This window comes from Penicillium nucicola (assembly GCF_028828085.1).
Source record: "Penicillium nucicola strain IBT 29836 chromosome Unknown utg000001l, whole genome shotgun sequence".
NCBI classification, from domain to species: Eukaryota; Fungi; Ascomycota; class Eurotiomycetes; order Eurotiales; family Aspergillaceae; genus Penicillium; species Penicillium nucicola.
This window is the reverse complement of record NW_026643125.1, coordinates 31,542-49,941: the sequence shown is the minus strand read 5'-3', so window position 1 is coordinate 49,941 and position 18,400 is coordinate 31,542. Positions and strand designations below refer to the sequence as shown.

Here is an 18,400-nt window from a genome sequence, read left to right as displayed (position 1 = left end):
TTGGAGAAATCAAAATTGTACGTAACGGTGCAGAATTATACGGAGGACAAGCCGCACATCCGAGTCCCTAGCCAAATATGCGGAGAGCACTCGCTCCTGGAGCGTTTTACCGGGGATTTAGGCGAGAATACAGGATGACGCCGATGGAATGTGAAGAAGCGATGCTCCCAACGCTCCCTCCCATTTCAAGCGTGCAGCGCTTTTCTCGGATTGGCGACGCAGGTATCATCCCTGCGGGTTGTCGGCGCGAGAAGCAATCCAGCCCGTTCCCCATGATCATCACACAGAAACAAGGCGAGAATTACTAATGTCCACACCGAGAGGCCAAGTGGAGACGGCGTGGAGTCAACTGCAGCCAAGCGATTGCCAATGATGCTTCTTTTCGGCACGCCGAACCACAACTGATGTGGCAAAGCTTTTCCTGTCTCGGTAACCGGGGTTAGTATGGAGAATATGGAGGGTTTGGGGCTTTCGGTCCACTGGTCGCCCCTTCGTAGGGCCCGTCCTGGTTCCCTTTAAATGCGCCATGCCTTGCATATCTCGCCCGACATTTCTCTCTCTCCTCCCAGAATTCCACCATGGTTTCGGAGGACACGCGACCTGAGCTTCCCGACGTGGAGAAGGTCTCAGACGCTTGTCGCGAGAATTCGACCTTAGTCTTGTCAGAAGAACAGGCCCTGGCAAAAGCCCGCAGTAACCCCGATGACGCACTACCAATCCTCATCGGCTACGCGGTAGACGACCTCGACAACCCTCGTAATTGGCCAAAATGGCGCAAGTGGTATATCACCATCGTGGTTAGCATGCTCAATGTTTTCACGTATGTCATCTTTCAATCCTCTTGCTTCTCCATCCCTGTCTAACCACCGTCATTTAGAACATGGTGTGCCGGTGGCATCTCATCGGGCGCGACTGGCATACAAGAGGAATTTGGGGTCTCAGCGGAGGTGACAACCTTATGCCTGTCTCTCTATGTTTTAGGCTACGCCATCGGCCCTGTGCTTCTCGCTCCTCTCTCGGAATACTTTGGTCGCCAGCCGGTGTATGTGGTATCATGGTTCTGCTTATTTATCTTCCAACTCCCTCTTGCCTTGGCCCCGAACATTGGCACTATTCTGGTGTGTCGCTTTATCGCTGGATGCGCTGGAGGTGCGCCCTTGACAAACACTGGCGGTAGTATCAGCGACCTGTGGGAGCGAAATGAGAGTGGAGGCCCCATGGCTGTCTATGGCTTGAGCAGCACCTTTGGTCCTCCCATGGCGCTGGTAATCACTGGATATATCGGGCTCAATCTGGGCTGGCGATGGATCTTTTGGGTATTGATGGCCATGACGGGTGGCGTGTGGGTTATTCTAGTAACCACCATTCCTGAAACACGCCACACCACCGTGCTCCAGAACAAGGCGAAGCGCGCACGAAAGCAAATGAAAAAGGAAAATCTTGGCTCCGCGGAATCGACTATGGACCTTCACGCGCACGACCGAAAAGGTCTGCATGAACTATTCGCCATCACACTCACGCGTCCGTTCCGGTTCCTCTTTTCCGAGCCAATCACATTGTTCTCTGCCATTTACAATGGCTTCTTGTACGGCCTTGTTTATCTGTTCAACGAAGCGATCCCCCTTGTCTTCGGTGAGCCCAAAGGGCATCCGTTCAACACCGGTCAGCAGGGTCTGGCCTTCTTGGGAATGGCCATTGGTCCTCTCATTGCATTCTGTTTCTATCCACTTCAGGAGCGATACTACTTGCGCCGCGTTGCAGAGAATGGAGGCAAAGGTGTCCCCGAAGCACGTATGTGGATGGCGCGCTTGGGAGCAATCTTGATCCCTATTAGTCTGTTCTGGTTTGGCTGGACAAGCTATCGGTCAGTGCATTGGATCGTGCCAATCATTGCATCGTCGTTCTTCGGGGCTGGCATCTACATCGTTATTCTCAGCATTTTGAACTACGTTGTCGATAGCTATCAGACTTATTCAGCCTCTGCTCTTGCCGGTGTGATCTTGGTGCGCAATGTTGTCGGAGCTGGATTCCCCTTGTTTGCGACTCAGATGTATGAGAAGCTAGATTATGAATGGGCTTCGAGCCTGTTGGGTTTCATTTCAATCCTGCTGGTGCCAATCCCATTCATCTTCTTCTACAAGGGAAAGGCCATCCGCCTCCGAAGCCCATGGGCCAGGGAGCACTTTGATCAGAACGAGGATAGCCCGCATTAGTGTCTTCGCCGGGCGGAAAAGTGGTTAGGCGATTGTAAATAAAGACCCAATTGTATTTATTCAAGTATCATGAGCATTCTGAAAAATTGTATAACAGCACGAACGAAAAACGATTGCATCTTCCTTCCTATATGTATGTTGCTGCCAACCGAGATTGCAAATGCTGCCCCGCTGTGATTCGACGCTGGCCATCGTCCCAGCCACGAGCACCTCCTCCATGGCCAATCACTCTCTCCGTTTCCTCGTCGCCTTTCGTGTCCTTCCGATGACAGGAGACGATTTCACTTGGTACGGGAACAAGTTCGGTTTCACTCACTGGTTGACAGAAGAACGCGATGCTGTAGCGATCTTGCGGTTTAGATATATGATCTGATTGGGCGTTTTCGGGAAACACGACTCGATGAACTGTTGACTTGAGCAAACCGTCTGTCCAATAGCTTAACAAGTCACCAATGTTCACGAGGATTGGCGGGAATGGGAAGTTTGCTTGGCCTCCCGGGTAAACTGGGACAGCTGCCCACTGATTATCTGCAGTAAGTATCTCAAGCCCTGGCTGCCCGGGGCGTTGAAATAATAAGGTAATACTTCCATAGTCGGAATGAGCCCCGGCGCGGATATCCTTTCCGGGCCGGTATGATGAAACCACAGCGGGATAATACAGCCATCGAAGAGAGTTCTCGGTTGAACCTTTCGATTGATCATGGCGAGTGGTGAAGAAGTCCTCGTCGATCTAGGTCGAGTTAGTACGTCTTTCTAAGCAGAGGAAGGACCAAATAAGCTATACCTCCAGCCCAAGGGCAAGAAGTCTCAATATCTGACTGCAAGTGGTATTGCAGAGATTTGTGAAGCGAGCGATTTCCGACTCCTTTGAAACTAAACATGGGGGTAGTGGTTGTTGACGATTTCCCTCCTGGAATTCCCCGATATTCAATGCTCGTCGGGGCTATCAGATGCTTGGTCACCGCACCGTGGGGGATGAACTCACTCCTTAAAATCCCCTCTCTACAAACGATTAGACATGTTCTCTTGGGGTGTGAGAAAACGAAGTAGGCTCACATCGTGATGCTCAGGATCTAGAGTCTCTACATGCATTCCTACCCAGCCTCGGTTCTGGGGACAGGTCAGTTATGTGAATGAAAGCGACTCCTGGGCAAGACAGACGTCACATTCTCTGCGATACGGGGCTTTCTCGATGGTAGAGAGCTGAAAGAATTCTTGCGACTTGACATAGTGAGCTCCATGTTCACCAAAAGCCATGCAGGAGTGGCTGCAAGGGGTATTGCCGTACCAGATTGAAGGCCTGGTCAACATCCGAAGCTGTGAACCGCGTGCTGTTGCTATCGACGTACAGAAAACCAAATTTTACCGCCGCGTCCAGCAGCTTTTTCCCTGCAATGACATCGTGTGAGTTGGAGATATCCACCAGGGGAAGTTCAATGGAATTTGCTGGATTGGCCATGATGTTGACGTTGGCAAGTTGGTTTCCCTGAGGGGATTCTGCCCTGATTAGTCCAATCATATATAACTGGGCGGTCTACGCCGCCAACCGAGTGCCTTCGATTCTGACTCGAACTCCATTCTCACTTCTCAGTTCCTTCGTATACAGTCTCGGTGCTCTCCGTGCCAATACTCAACCCCGCTTGCATTCGCGGGTCTCCGTTGTCTCCGACGGTGGAGATGGCGGATGGACCAGTCCGAATCAGCATAGTATAAAACCTTGACTGGACCACTACACTAGAGTGGAAGGTTCTGCCTGGCCTACCTCGGCATCTTTTGGCTATACGAGCATACCCTTCGCTTCGGGCTTGTACCAGATTAATAGATCCCCCCCGAACAAATCCAGCCTTTGATTCTGACTGTGGCTCACATTGACCTGGAAGCTCACGCCGAGATGGACCAAGCGTCTGGGGTTGTGGATCGGAGTCCCCCGTGGGGATCAATCCACTTTTCTGGGGAAATCACTATTAAAGCGCTCATCTGCTGAAAGCAGGAGATCCCATGAACCGGTCGCAAGGGAAAACATCATGAGTCCAACATTGAATCTCGACGTGGAGAAGCGCGCGGGGACCGCAGAACCAGCACTTTTTGAGGATGAGACGGGCGCGGTCCCTGCCACTAGCTTTGAGCATGGTGATTCTCTGTATGCAAAGCTTCAACGACTCGGGGGCAAGATAAATGTCGAGCAACGAGGCATCGAACGTGTGCCGGAGGACGAACGAACGGACAATTCATACTGGAATATTGGTTCCATGGTATTTTGTTCTTGAGCATCGTGCGAGATCTCTCTAACCCGTGGAATAATCCTAGTGGCTGGCTGCCAACATGGTGGTGCCGTCGTTCACCATTGGGGTTCTGGGCAAACCGTTGTTCGCCATGGGCTTTGTGGACTCGGTATTGGTGATCATCTTTTTCAACATGATCGCGGTCATGACGGTCTGCTTCTTTTCCGCCTTTGGTCCTGCTTTTGGATTGCGACAGATGGTCTTGTCGCGATTCTGGTTTGGATGGTGGGGGGTGAAGCTGAGTGAGTCTCAATCGCTGGTTCGTATTACTCCGCTAATCTATTGTTCACCGCGATAGTCGCCATATTCAATGTCCTAGCATGCATCGGCTGGGCTGCGGCAAATATCATCGTCGGGGCGCAACTGATCAATGCCGTGAATCCTAGCGTTCCTGGCTATGCAGGTATCCTCATAATTGCAATTTGCACTCAGCTTGTGGTCTTCTTTGGATATCGAGTGGTGCACGCGTATGAGTACTGGAGTTGGATTCCGACCTTTATCGTTTTCTTAGTTGTGCTCGGTGTATTCGCCCATTCCGGAGATTTCGTGAATGTCCCGATGAACGTCGGTCGTGCTGAATTGGGATCTGTTCTCTCATATGGATCAACAGTCTTTGGATTCGGTACCGGATATACAAGCTTCGCAGCAGACTACACTGTCTATCAACCAAGCAATCGTCCTCGGCGCAAGGTGTTCCTTGCCACCTGGCTGGGCATTTTTCCCACCTTGCTCTTCACGGAACTCCTTGGTGCTGCGATAGTCACGAGCACCGCTATTAATGGGGGAGACAATGCATATCAACAGGGATGGGATGAGGCTGGCGTCGGAGGCCTTCTTGGTGCTGTTCTATTCCCAAGTGTTGGAGGATTTGGCAGATTCTGCGTTATTATTCTTGCGCTTTCTATTGTCGCCAATAATTGCCCAAATATCTACTCGGTTTCGTTGACTTTGATGGTCATGGGGCGGTGGACTCGTCACGTTCCTCGGTTTGTCTGGACGGTCTTTGCTACTGGGGTTTATATCGCTATTGCCATCCCCGGTTATAGCAACTTTGAAGCCGTGTTGGAAAACTTCATGCATTTCATCGGATATTGGCTGGCAATTTACGAAGGTATCGCGTTGACTGAACATTTCGTGTTTAGACGAGGATTTTCCGGTTATAACCCCGAAGACTACGATGACCGGGACAAACTCCCCCCGGGTATCGCGGCTTTGCTTGCATTTTGTTGCGGAATTGTCGGCATGGTGACTGGAATGAGTCAGTCCTGGTGGGTTGGTCCTATCGCCAAGCAAGCGGGCTTATCCACTACAGGAGGCGATGTTGGCTTCGAGCTAGGGTTTGCATTCGCTGCCGGGTCCTATCTGATTCTCAGAACGATTGAGTTGAAGATCTTCCAGCGTTGAAATATGTCACAAGCATTCATTGTCCATGCCTACTCAATTTATGGGACAGTGTCAAAATACTAGATTGTAGATAGGGTCTGCAATGCAAGCCACTTCAATCACCATGAAGCCTTTGGTCCAGATATTGTTCACCTGGGATCCCCCTTCATCTCGAAAATCACGAGACCCATTCGTAGCTCAAGACTGGAATATCAAACACCGGCGCGGTGCATGTCGCGTTGAAGTAGGCGTCATGGGTGCAGCTGAGTTGGAAATCCGTGCTTCCGGAGTAGGTGATGCTGCTGCCATTGTCACACTTCAGGGCATGTCCATAGCCCAGAGTGTAATCCATATGACCGGTTGAAGTTTCCAGATCGGAAGTTCCATAGAAGGCCACAATCCGCCCAGCGCCGCGGTCTGCATAGCCACAGTTGCTTTCACCATGAGCGATGTCATGGATACGATATCCAATGTACTCGTCGTGACACGTGAGACCATCCGCAAAGTCGATATCCAGCGTTTGCTTGGGGCCATATCCCCAGGGCTCGTAGTTGGGCATCCCGGTCCAACACACATTCACCATGCTGCCGTTGCAAGTGGCTGGATTGGGGTCACACCAGCCATTTCCACAGAGGCAACCCTTGGCGTTGATGTCGACTTGATTGTGGATGCAGTCCAGGCTGTGGGAGCCATTGAACCACTTAAACTCATTGACCGTCCATGTAGGAATCGGACAGCCGTCCGGCGGAGTGATAGAGCGCGATTGGATTTTTGCAGGCGAGGCATATGTAGAAACCGCCAGCAGGGCTGTCACTAGAAGACGGGCTGCCATGTTGTCCGTGGGGATGATGAGACAGTGATATAACAGGATGCAAACAACCTAGACTTCTGCGTGGATTCCATGCACAACTTATATACAGTCATGGAGAGAAGGCTAGACTCTGAAGCAAGAAAGACAATTGCAACCTCGTTCTCACTGTGGAGTCGAAATCTGCAAGTCAGCACGCTAATGCGATTCGGCTACTTTGCTCAACACATGGCCAATGGGATGATGGATGGCAAAGTAGGGTCCGAGACAAAGTGTAGATGCCCTCGCCTAACGAGAGGTGTTCCTTCTTGGCACTGCGCCAGAGTCCACCTTTGTTATACTCGAAGCAGTGCGAGCCGACTGAAATCTTAGATCTAACGTCAGCCTGTCTGGCATTCAGGGCAAGCCAAGCCCTCTAGATATTCTTGGAGATGGGCAAATACTACATGTCTTGGATTTGACTTTGGTTAGAATCCTTGGGTCTCATCGCTTTCAACCAAACGCGAAGATCGGGTGACAGGGCATAGCGTTTCGTTGGTCTTGCTTGGAATGCAATTGCTACACAGTGGATGATGGAAGTCTCTATCTGAAGCAGGAGCTGTCCACTCGCTTGCTCGATCAGACTCTGAAACCGAGCCATAAGTGATCTCGTATGTCGTCAAGACCGGCGTCAGCATGCTTTGCAGCATTGGCGGGAAATCTCCAAATTGTCTCACAACTGCTATGAGAGCAAACATCCGATCACCACTTACTGCCTTATATTTGAAGGCTGGGCCAGATTGCATACGTTGGTCAGGGATATCAGCCAATTGGTTTCTTCCGTATGATCCCCGTGGACGTGTGGACGGTATAGATGCTTCGAATTCGAGCCATTTGTTGATCATGCAAGCGCAAAGTTGATCGGTCGGAAAAAGGCGCAAACATAGCCCTGCCGACCATTTTCCTGACCTCTCAAACCCAGTCGAAATGGGAGTCGTGGGGATATCAATTCTAGAATCGATCTGACAGGGGTTCTTTCACTTGCCGAAACTGTCCCTTGCTGCCTGGATGTCGGCTTTTGTGCCTTGACAGTCAGGCATACACACGTGACTCTGTCGGGGGACGGGACCCCGTGACCTGCCGTTTGCGTTCTCCACGTGACGTGACCGGTTTAGGAAATACTTGGACATCTAGTCAGGCTTAGTCTCAAGGGACAGGTTTCTCTTTGTTCACGGGCTGCAGGGTATCCGACTCTAGTGCAGTAGCCTATCCTGTTACAATATACAACTTACAGTAGATATAAATTATTATATATATCCCACGCTCGAGATTCCGGATTCCAAATTCCGAATATTCGCTCGATGAAACCTCAAGGATCTCAACAACTTCAACGGATTTGGTACTTGCATTTCACTTACCGGTGAAGGCTTCATAAAAACCACGCGAAGGATGGAAGATCGGTGCATAGCCTTTGGACACATCTGGGGACTGATAGTGACAAGAGTGACTGTACAGGAATCCTTCAACATCATGATGAAGTTAGACTTGGACTGTCATCCGATCATGCTATATATACTGCAAGGTATCGAAGAACCCTGTGAACAACAGTCAATTGTGACAACTTCCAAAGAAGTAGTCTTTCCACACCCGCGTGGTGCTACTTGAACCCTACCAGTGAAATAAGCACAGGCGGCGGTGACCCCGTCAGCTTACAGATTGGTCCGGGTGAAAGAGGCCCAGCCCGACGATCTCGCATCTCATGTCTATCATCGTAGCCACTATCTACAGCACAGCGAAGCCTCCCCTATCTGTTGGCGTCACAAAAGCAGTGTGCACGGGCAATCCGAGTAAACTCGACGCCAAATCTTGCATCGCGGTTAGGTTCTCTCGTACATGTACAGGACGATCAAACTCAGATCTGCCCATCTCCGCCCCACCAAGCCTGTCCGATGGAAAGGCGGTAGTGCAAACATCGGGTGGTGACACAGGAGCATTGGCAACAGCGCAGCCGAGGACGCGCGTGTCATGGACATGGAACAGTCAAGCCTCCACGTCGGCATGGCGGCAAGCGCGAGATTACTATACAACAGGAACCCATCGAACGGTCGGTCCGGGACCACAGACGTCGCCTGAATGAGGAGACCCAAGCGTCGGGAACTTTCAGAGTGTTGATCGTCTCCGAGTCTGTCGATGTGGAGGTTCAACAGCCATGTGGAATGGGGCCGGGCCTCACATACACGCGGCACGATGCTTTTCCGCCAGTCTGAGGACGGGTCGGGGAATTTAATCTGCAGGAAGAAACGAAGAAACGAAGAAATGAGGAACCCTTGGGAAACATGGCATGGTTACAAGGACTCCATGGATTCCTTGGATTCCTTCACTTGGTTGCTTTGAAATCGAACTGGACGAATGGACTCGAGCCTCTCGATATACCTCCCAGTTGGGCGAGGATGAGCCTTGTCGTAGGAGGCTTTGCTTTGGATGGATTTCCTCATTTCCTCATTTCCTCTTTTTTTATTATTTAATTTTCCCCCATTGATCCTTTCATTTCGCACATACAGTGTGAACCCCACAAACAATCAAACGAGAATTGGTGTGAACCGTGGATAATACATAAACCGAGAGTTTTAGTGGCGTCGCGGGAAAGAAAGGCCTCCGGGGAGGGCTGAACGCCTCTTAACCGCCCCTCCGTCGACGCCTCCTCATCACTCCTGAAGATGAGTTCTTTTTCGCAGCCTTGGTGGATCATCCAACGCCCTTGGCATTTCTTGACTGATGCTTGATTGGGTCTTGGCCCTTGGCGGCTTGTGACTCGACTCACACGGCTGGTCGAAAGCCAGTCGGACCCCTAGTCAATCCCCGGTCTTCCCCTCTCCCCCGGCCGTCGGCATCGGATTGGGGGCCCAATAAAAAGAACAGAAAGAAAAAAAAAAAAAAACAAAAACCAATAAAATAAAAAAAAGAGGTAACTGAAACGAAAGGTAACTGAGACGAGCAGGCTTCTGTCCACTCGTTGGTTGTGACCAATATGCGGCCCCGGCCCCGAACCGAAGCAAGAAAAGGATTTGATGGGGGTTTCTGCGTCGAACAAATAGCGACTGGAGAAAGAAAAAACTCAGACCCTGCCTCCACAGGCTCTCCCCCGTAATTCCCCGTGTCTTGGGGTGGTCGCATGTGGTGCCGATTAGGGCAAGAGATATGTTGATCTCTCTCTCCTCCACACTTGCAGTAGTGTGAGAATCACTGCACAGGAGCAAAGACACCCCCGATACTCCCTGGAATCCTGGCATCAGGGGCACATAGGAAGGTGCCATTCAAGGACCCAAAACAGCCTTCGTGCTGGTCTTCACCTTCCATCGTTGACCGCATGCGGATGTTACGTTGGTGGCGGCCAAAACCGACAATCTCCGCTAAGCCCTCTTAGCCCTCCCGACGGTTGGGTCTTAGCTGTGCTTAGCCATTCTTAGCCAGTCTTAGCCAGTCTTAGCTTTCTCGGCTCGCCCGACTTGCCTACTCCGTTGGTTGTTCTATACCCGCCGACGTCATCCCCAGACGTTCTGCTGCTTGGCAATAAGCAACCCGTGGGGGCCCTAATTCTTCGTCCAATACAAAAACCGGACATCTCCCCTCCCCCGATTGACAGGTCGCCTTCTCTTTTTGTATGTACTGGTCCTTCCTCCCTTCGATCTTAGGTTGAGGCATATAGGATCATTCCCAAGATGTGGACTACAACCTCCGGCTTACGGGGCAAGAAGCTCCATTTAGCCATCACCTTCACTTCGGTCATTGGATTCTCCCTGTTCGGTTATGATCAGGGATTGATGTCTGGAATTATCTCCGGTGACCAGTTCACGAAGGAATTCCCTCCTCTCGCCATTCCCGATGGCAGCAGCCAGTCTTACTCTGCTCATGTCTCCGTCCTCCGTGGTGCTGTCACCGCTTGTTACGAACTAGGTTGTTTCTTCGGTGCCATCTTCACCCTCATTTGGGGTGAACGGATTGGCCGCACCCCTCTCCTGGTCTCGGGAGGTATTCTCATGATTATCGGCACTGTCATCTCCACGGCTGCTTTCGGCCCCCAATGGGGTCTAGGGCAGTTCGTCGTGGGACGTGTCATTTCAGGTCTTGGAAACGGCATGGATACGGCCACGATTCCCGTGTGGCAGTCCGAATGTTCGCGTGCGCATAACCGTGGTTTCCTCGTTTGCTTCGAGGGTGCTATTATTGCCGTCGGTACTTTCGTCGCCTACTGGATTGATTTCGGTCTCTCGTACGTGGATAGCTCGGTTCAATGGCGATTCCCCGTCGCCTTCCAGATCCTGTTTGCTATCTGTGTTACCGTTGGCGCTATGATGCTCCCGGAATCTCCTCGCTGGTTTGTGATGCGAGGACACGATCAGGAGGCGCTAGAGGTCTTAGCTCATCTCAACGACAGCACCGTCGATGCCGAGGATGTGCTCACCGATTTCAACCTAATGAAGGCCGATCTCAAGGCCTCCCAGGGCAACAAGGCGAGCTGGAGAGAGCTCTTCAAATTCGGCAAGACTCAGGAGTTCCAACGTATGATGATTGGTTGCTCTGGCCAGTTCTTCCAGCAGTTCACTGGCTGCAATGCTGCTATCTACTATTCGACCCTACTCTTCGAGCAGAACCTTAACATGGAGCACCGTCTCTCCTTGGTTCTTGGAGGAGTTTTCGCCACAGTCTACGCCCTGGCCACTATTCCCTCGTTCTTCATGGTTGAGAAGGTCGGCCGTCGCAATCTCTTCTTGATCGGGTTCCTCGGTCAAGGTCTCAGTTTCATCATCACTATGGCCTGCTTGGTCACTGGCAACGACGAGAACGCCAAGGGTGCTGTTGTGGGTATCTTCCTATTTATCTGCTTCTTCGCCTTTACCACGCTGCCTTTGCCTTGGATCTACCCTCCCGAGATCAACCCCCTCCGCACTCGTACCATGGCAGCTGCTGCGTCAACTTGCACCAACTGGATCTGTAACTTTGCCGTCGTCATGTTTACCCCCGTGTTCTCCGACCAAAGTGGTTGGGGTATCTACCTCTTCTTTGCGCTGGTCAACTTCGTCGCTATTCCATTCGCCTGGTTCTTCTACGCTGAAACTGCCGGTCGTGACTTGGAAGAGATTGATCTTATCTTCGCCAAGGCCCACATTGAGAAGAAGTGGCCCTACCAGATCGCGAACAGCATGCCTAAGCTCACTGTTGAGCAGATTGCTCAGATGCAGATCGAGGTCGGCCTGGCTGTTCCCGATCACCAGTTCGCGTCTGAGGCTGAGAAGGCTGAGATCGCTATGAGCAGCGGAGAGAGTGACGAGAAGCACGCCTCCGATTAATTGTTTGACTCGAGTAGAGTCCCATATCATACCAGTGCCATCTGCTTCAGTTCCATCCTGGCGACGGAAAGCAGGTAGCTATCATGCGACCATTGATGGATTATAGAGTGTCTTGAGACTCGCATTATGATGATTTCCTTTCTTTCTCCTTATTATTACCTTACTATGTCGACACGTGATCGTGGTTAATCGCCACCTCTCTTACTGTTAGATACTTCTTTTTATTTTTCCTACTTAAATAAATACCTATTTACTTTCTACAACTGAAAGAAAACAATGAGCTAGTAGTTGAGAAGTGTGCAAGCCTAACCGCAATGCAACGCAGGGGCCAGGGGACGCAATTGCACTATTTGCGATATGAACGCCAATATTGTAATTGCTTTTCTGGAACACCTGACTTCCCCTGAACTGCCGATCTTTGCTATAATAACATCAAATGGGCTAGTAATGGAAGGTAGCGCGGGCAAGATAATCTAATTGACCAAATGATCGACCCTCCTGGCTGAGGGCCTTTGCTCTGACAAGTCTTGCTTCAGTTCATTCAACCCACACAAGATTCGAAGGGAACGGATTGAGACGCGCTTCAATAAGCGTTTATTGTAGCGTTGCCTCACGAGCTCAGTTAGGGCTCACAGATGAACACCATGGACCTGCTGCTTCATCTTCTTCACGTCAAGGTTCTTCCAGAAGAAACATGATGACCATGTGATCAGATACAGACAGGTCGCCGCAATGAGCATAAGTCGTTGCGTATCTCCATAAGCATGGTCGATAGCATCACGGGTTGTGGTACCCCTGGCGTAGGATTGCTGAACCACAAGAGAGCCATAAATCTTTGCGACATCGGCTTCGGCAAGTTCTGGGAGATGGACACGCAGTTTGACAGGGAAAATTCCAGTCCACATGGCAACGGCAACAGTGCCACCAAGGGCACTGCCAATGCTGGCAACCACACCCTCAATAGCCAGGATAGCAGGAATGTTCCTTTGCGCAGAGACACTCATCACAGTCATTTGCTCGCAGATTACCAGAGTGCCACCGCCAAAGGCCACAAAGATCTGACACATCACGATGTACCCAATGTTTGAATCCGGCTGGCGAAATACAATCATAAGCCCAACACCCAGAATGGTCAAAGGAACTCCAAAACAAATGGCCCACCATTTTAGGCGTCCATTATAGCGGAGAATGGCACCGAAAGCCAGACACCAGAAGCACGAACCCATAGTGTAGATGTTCGATATGTAGGTTGCCTCCGTGACGGTCTGATTGAAAACGACCTGCAATAAGGAATAAAAGTAGCTGTCCCAGATATACCATGCTAGGTACAACGATACAACCATAGAGAAGGTGAAGAAGACAGTTCGGTTCCTAATCAACTCCCATGGCATGAATTTCACCGGCGCAAAGTATCTTTCCCAAAGCGTGAATGTTATCATGAGACAAAGTCCAATGACAACGAAGCAGATAATCATCGGGGACTGCCACTCTTCGGCCTGGTAAGAGTATAGGTTAAATGCCAACAAGAAGAGGGAGAACCCAGTAGCAATAATCAGGAGGCCAATGACATCGAATTCAATGCAATAAAAGAAAAGAGACTGGTAAAGTGACCGTCCGCTGCTCTTCCTCTCTGTGAGGTTCATCCTTTCGGCCTTTTTCTGAGTATAGTACCACAAGCCCCATAACGGCGCACTGATAACTGGCATAATGATGGCAAATACACCAAACGCCCATCGATACCCGATACCACCAGGAGCAATAATCTCATTAGCAGCATAGCCATAGATCCAGGGTGTAATCAAATATGGAGAAGCAGCATACGCGATCCAAAACGCCCGGTTCTTCAGGGCGGTGGTATCTGCTATGAAGATCGTCATGGAGAAATCAATCATATTGAATCCAGTTTGATAGAATACCTGCGCAGCACAATAGGTCTGAACGTTTTTGCAGGCAGCCATCATGGCAAGCCCGAGTGTAAGGAATCCAACTCCTACGCCAAAAGCTTGAGGGCGGCCCCAAATATCCATCAGTTTTGCATACGGGAATTTGACGAGAGCTGAAATCAACGAGGCAATGACAGAGGTCAGACCGGTGAGAGAATGTAGCTCAAACCCACTGTAGATATATGGAGACAGAGAGCTGAGGAGTCCGGAGCTGAAATACTCGAGGAAGTTCACTACCCAAACACTTGCAAAGCTGTTAGCGACAAAGTATGCGTGGCAGATCGAACAGATGGTAAGCCTACAGAATGTATGCAGCAATCAAAGTTTCCATTGTCCATGCCTGGGAGCTTGCTTGGGCCTTTTGTGTGCCGGACTGCGCTTTCTCGTCGATGGTTTTCTCAACCCTAGTGTCCGGACAAGTCTTTTGTGTGTCCTCCAAGGGAATTTTGGGGCTGGATGAAGTCTCGATGTCATCGTGGGTAATGGGTGGTTGGTCGGAGGACGTCCTTCGCACAAAAGGATTCATGAATCGCTTTCTGACGGCCATTTTTATGGCTCCTAGACAAACTAACTCTAGATGTGATAAGACACCAGCTAATTTGGAACGGTCAAACGGAATCGTTCAAAGCTCAATCAATGAAGAGGATGGAGTTTGGAGTCGCCTGGTTATATGTTCTCACAGCCGGGATTCTGTGGCGGACACAGCTGCAAAAGAAGAATCTTTCACCACCATATGATCAAGAAAACATCTTACCGGCCGAACTAGAGAAAGAAGCTAGACAGAGAGTAGTTAAATTAATGGAAATCAGCCCTTTTCGGGAAGTCAGAGGCGTTGATCATGAGAACCATGTGTTGATTGGACATAGCCTGGTAGATGCGCCTCATAAAAAAGCGCCAGGCGAGATATTTTCTGTGCTACTATGAACTAGTGCTGACAGGTAGTCCCGAGCCCTCAAGGCCAAGCTAGGAGGACCCACTTACCCTGATTGATCCGAGTTATCTGATTGATTTGATTGATCTACTCGTCGATAGTCCGGTATCGGCTATGCTAATTCCACTCCGGTAAACCTCCGATATTGTTGAAGCTACGAATTCACTCCTTATGCTAAATAGGGCCATAAGAGCGATATTCTTGACGCAAAGAGAATCTCAAGCATTTGGGAAAACCAGGTTGAAGATGTTGAGTTATAAGCCTGATAACTAAAGTAACGTTGCTTTCTGGATGAATGGTTAAATGTCCTCTTTGCAAGAGAAGCAAGTTGGATGTTAACGAAAGGTAAACTAAGCTCTAACGATCTAGCTATCCGAGGACCTCTGACCAGAATCGGACTCCATGCAACGAGAATGGCGCAAGATTCCTTTGTCGCCTGATCCAGGGGGTTGAGGAATGGAACACAACGTAAGCCGAATCGCAACTTGAAAGTTTTCACGCTTTAGTGCTTTAGTGCCCGAAAAGTAAGATGCCAATATCTTCATTTTTGGTTCACGTTCGCGTAACAGTGCTTTTACTATGCGTGCATTAAACCATCTCATTGTGATTGAACATGTGGGAAGCATCCATGGATATCGTCAAATACACTTTTGCTTCCGTGCTATTTCTACCGTTCTGTTTTGCCTCGGAAATACTGTGTATTGTAGACAACAATTTGAGAAGATGACGGAAAAGGGGTCGTATCAGACCCGCAAGCAACCCGCTACGTTGCTAAGTTTGTGCACCAAACCGGTCTCTTTGCTCAATTTCAACACACTGAGCTGGAATCCTACTATGATGAAAATGAAGACCGAGAGCTCATGGAGTAGAGTTCTGAAGACGCTGGGTACTCACTAATGCTTGCTGACACGGTTGATGGTGGAGAGAGTGCCGCCCTCAATTCGCTATTCGACTACACAAAATCTAATTGGTCTAGTGCCATCAGGCTAGTAACAAATATTCAAACGGCGATTGAAGCTCGAGTGACAATGGAGAGCAGGGTCTGATCGTGCTGATGTAGTGTTCAAGGTGGATCAGTTGGCATGTCGATGAGATGGAAGGTTTTGAGGACCGGTGATTGGTAAATGGTGTTTCTTTCTCCTTGTTTTGGACCTGGTCGGCTCCATTATTAGTCTTTTGTTACGATTTGGGCTATGGGGTTTGTCTACATATCGAGCTGGTACTCTCTCCTTGGGGGGACCAACTCATTTTCTGTATTAGCATTATCAGGCGTACGGATAGGTTCTTGCTTCAAATGGATTGAGCTTCTGCGTAGCCATTACGAGACTATTTAAGCTACAACAGATTCATTGAATTTTGATTGATTGTTTGAACGCAACGGGGGGACTTGTGTTCCAGAGCCTCATGACATAAAGAATTGGACACTCAATCGCCTAGTTTATAGAATACGTGCTTTAATAACATAATAGTGCCTTACAAATTCGATAATGGTCAGTGTGGTGTCAAACAACCTATAGCCCATTGGCCTGCCAGAGCCTTCACTGCTTTAGTAGTCGCACTTGAGTGTGGATATGCGTAGAGATTGCCTCACGCCGTACAAACCACTGTGGTCACCAATGATGAGATTTGGAACCACATCACACTTTTTGTTCAATCCTGCGTAGCTATTCGGTGGGAAGTGCATTTTCTTCGTATAGTATACTTGAATACTTCATACTTCCTGACGTACGTCTCAAAACCGTCGGCAGGAGGAGGTAGCTTCAGGTTACTAGACAGCCATGGTCTTTACACCTAGACTTCACGCAAGTTGATATGCATAGCAATACCGTGGGACGAGATTTGAAGAAGGAAATTGCGATAGAAACATCAAGAGTCTTGGCAAATTTGGCAGGGAATCACCACGGGATGCTACACTTGTGTTGGTTTGTTGTAGAGCAGGAGGAAATTAATATCACGAATAACATTAGAGTCGAGATGATGGATCGTATGGGCTCTGGGACTGATACTGGGCACTTCCGTTTCAAGAGAACCGTAATAAGTACGTACAATAATTCTCAAGGTGTAAATCATTCAGTTTTCACAATCTAATCTTAATCTGTGATCATGCCAGCCTTAACTTGTTTTATTGCTTCACCAATGTGTGTCAGACTCCTTTGGGAAAGTGAGCATATCGCGAGTACGATTCATGAGCATTGAGGAAGGGTTGGAACATTAAACCTAACAGATGACAGAACCCGTCAGGCCAATAACAAGGAGAACAAGGAACTTGGATTTTCCATATCCCTACAGAATTTGCCCACCATTTCTACAAAACGAGACAACTCAACATTTGCCAAAACAAGCAAAAAAAAAAGGTAGCGACCAACCTGAGACATAAAAACTGTGTAGAATAGTATGACGTTATATTGTAACTCCATGATTGGCGGTGGGCTCCATGGCGACACCGTCAGGCTCAACATCTTATTTAGCGTTCATGGTCTTGAATGAGATTTTCAAAAGCAGGTACATAAGAGACAGAAAGTCCTGCAAATTCAGGCTGACCAGATTGGGAAAAAGGGAAATGACTGGAAGATAATGTGGACCTTTTAAGGAAAGCGAGAAGTACTCACTGTATGTAACAGCTGGCTTGCCAAGTAGGAAAACTTTAGTGCCGGGGCTAGAGGTCTTAACAATTGAATATATTTAAAGCTGCAATGTGTAAAAAAGTACGACTCCTGTTGTACTGAAAATTCACTTTGTCAGTGCGTGTATGGGTTGCAAGTCATTCCAACCCCATCCGGTGTCTCAGTGTGCATCTTTGATTTCGAATTTGACACTGACATGCTTGATTGATTAAGAAGTTCGAGCTCAACGCTGCGACCGTGACTCTATGTCTAATCAAGATAATTAGGACACTGTCGACACCTCACGTCCTTGCAAATCTATATTTTGGGCCGATTCCTGATAGATCGCGGAATGAAAAAAATTTTTGACATAAGTCTGTATCATACTGTATCGTTTAACCTCACCACCCCGAGGAACGAAAAGTAACTTAATTGGACCGACGGCGTGGGGGAGAATGCGTGGCCAACTGCAAGTTAGCATGTGTGCAGCCCACATGATAGTTGGAAATATTGGCAAGTACCATGCATGTCTGAGTGGCCATTGATAAGCCAATGTCTGGCTGACGGTGAGCCCATCCTCATTCACCGTATCTACCGTACTCCTGCTCGACTTTGACTGTGCATACGTATGTTCTCAACAGCAGTCAACCCCAATACACCCCATGATCAGAGCTTATCTCTGCGGGAGGGCCAATAGTGTGAGAACGATGCCTGATGACTAGTGATGTGATTTGACTACTGTACAGTATGCACCTCACGAGGACGCAAGAGGGTTACGTCAAATCTGCGCCCGTTCTCTCTGCATTGACATCTTGACCTGCCCGCGACTTTGTCCGTTCAGAGCATCTGAGACTTCTATTTCGGGATATGTCGATTACCAACCACATGCTGAACGCGCAACAGACCTTGT

General features: G+C 49.2%; 6 protein-coding genes across 6 annotated transcripts; 3 read left to right on the top strand and 3 right to left on the bottom strand.

The window, feature by feature from the left end:
* Window positions 1-578: 578 nt before the first annotated feature.
* On the top strand, window positions 579-2,213 carry N7511_000012 (MFS transporter; the record flags this gene model as incomplete). The annotated part of the gene is made up of 2 exons (XM_057122437.1): window positions 579-820; window positions 878-2,213. The coding sequence occupies 2 exons, from the start codon at window positions 579-581 to the stop codon at window positions 2,211-2,213; spliced, it is 1,578 nt and encodes a 525-aa protein (XP_056988170.1).
* Window positions 2,214-2,340: 127 nt separating this feature from the next.
* On the bottom strand, window positions 2,341-3,672 carry N7511_000011 (Oxidoreductase 2OG-Fe(II) oxygenase family; the record flags this gene model as incomplete). Its single annotated transcript, XM_057122436.1, has 3 exons — window positions 2,341-2,943; window positions 3,270-3,323; window positions 3,502-3,672. The coding sequence occupies 3 exons, from the start codon at window positions 3,670-3,672 to the stop codon at window positions 2,341-2,343; spliced, it is 828 nt and encodes a 275-aa protein (XP_056988169.1).
* Window positions 3,673-4,237: 565 nt separating this feature from the next.
* On the top strand, window positions 4,238-5,899 carry N7511_000010 (cytosine permease; the record flags this gene model as incomplete). The annotated part of the gene is made up of 3 exons (XM_057122435.1): window positions 4,238-4,465; window positions 4,521-4,737; window positions 4,794-5,899. The coding sequence occupies 3 exons, from the start codon at window positions 4,238-4,240 to the stop codon at window positions 5,897-5,899; spliced, it is 1,551 nt and encodes a 516-aa protein (XP_056988168.1).
* A 157-nt stretch (window positions 5,900-6,056) lies between these two features.
* On the bottom strand, window positions 6,057-6,710 carry N7511_000009 (uncharacterized protein; the record flags this gene model as incomplete). The annotated part of the gene is made up of 1 exon (XM_057122434.1): window positions 6,057-6,710. The coding sequence occupies one exon, from the start codon at window positions 6,708-6,710 to the stop codon at window positions 6,057-6,059; it is 654 nt and encodes a 217-aa protein (XP_056988167.1).
* Window positions 6,711-10,384: 3,674 nt separating this feature from the next.
* Window positions 10,385-12,013, top strand: N7511_000008 (uncharacterized protein; the record flags this gene model as incomplete). Its single annotated transcript, XM_057122433.1, has 1 exon — window positions 10,385-12,013. One exon carries the CDS (start codon window positions 10,385-10,387, stop codon window positions 12,011-12,013), a length of 1,629 nt encoding a protein of 542 aa, XP_056988166.1.
* A 629-nt stretch (window positions 12,014-12,642) lies between these two features.
* Window positions 12,643-14,503, bottom strand: N7511_000007 (uncharacterized protein; the record flags this gene model as incomplete). Its single annotated transcript, XM_057122432.1, has 2 exons — window positions 12,643-14,209; window positions 14,259-14,503. The coding sequence occupies 2 exons, from the start codon at window positions 14,501-14,503 to the stop codon at window positions 12,643-12,645; spliced, it is 1,812 nt and encodes a 603-aa protein (XP_056988165.1).
* Window positions 14,504-18,400: the final 3,897 nt, after the last annotated feature.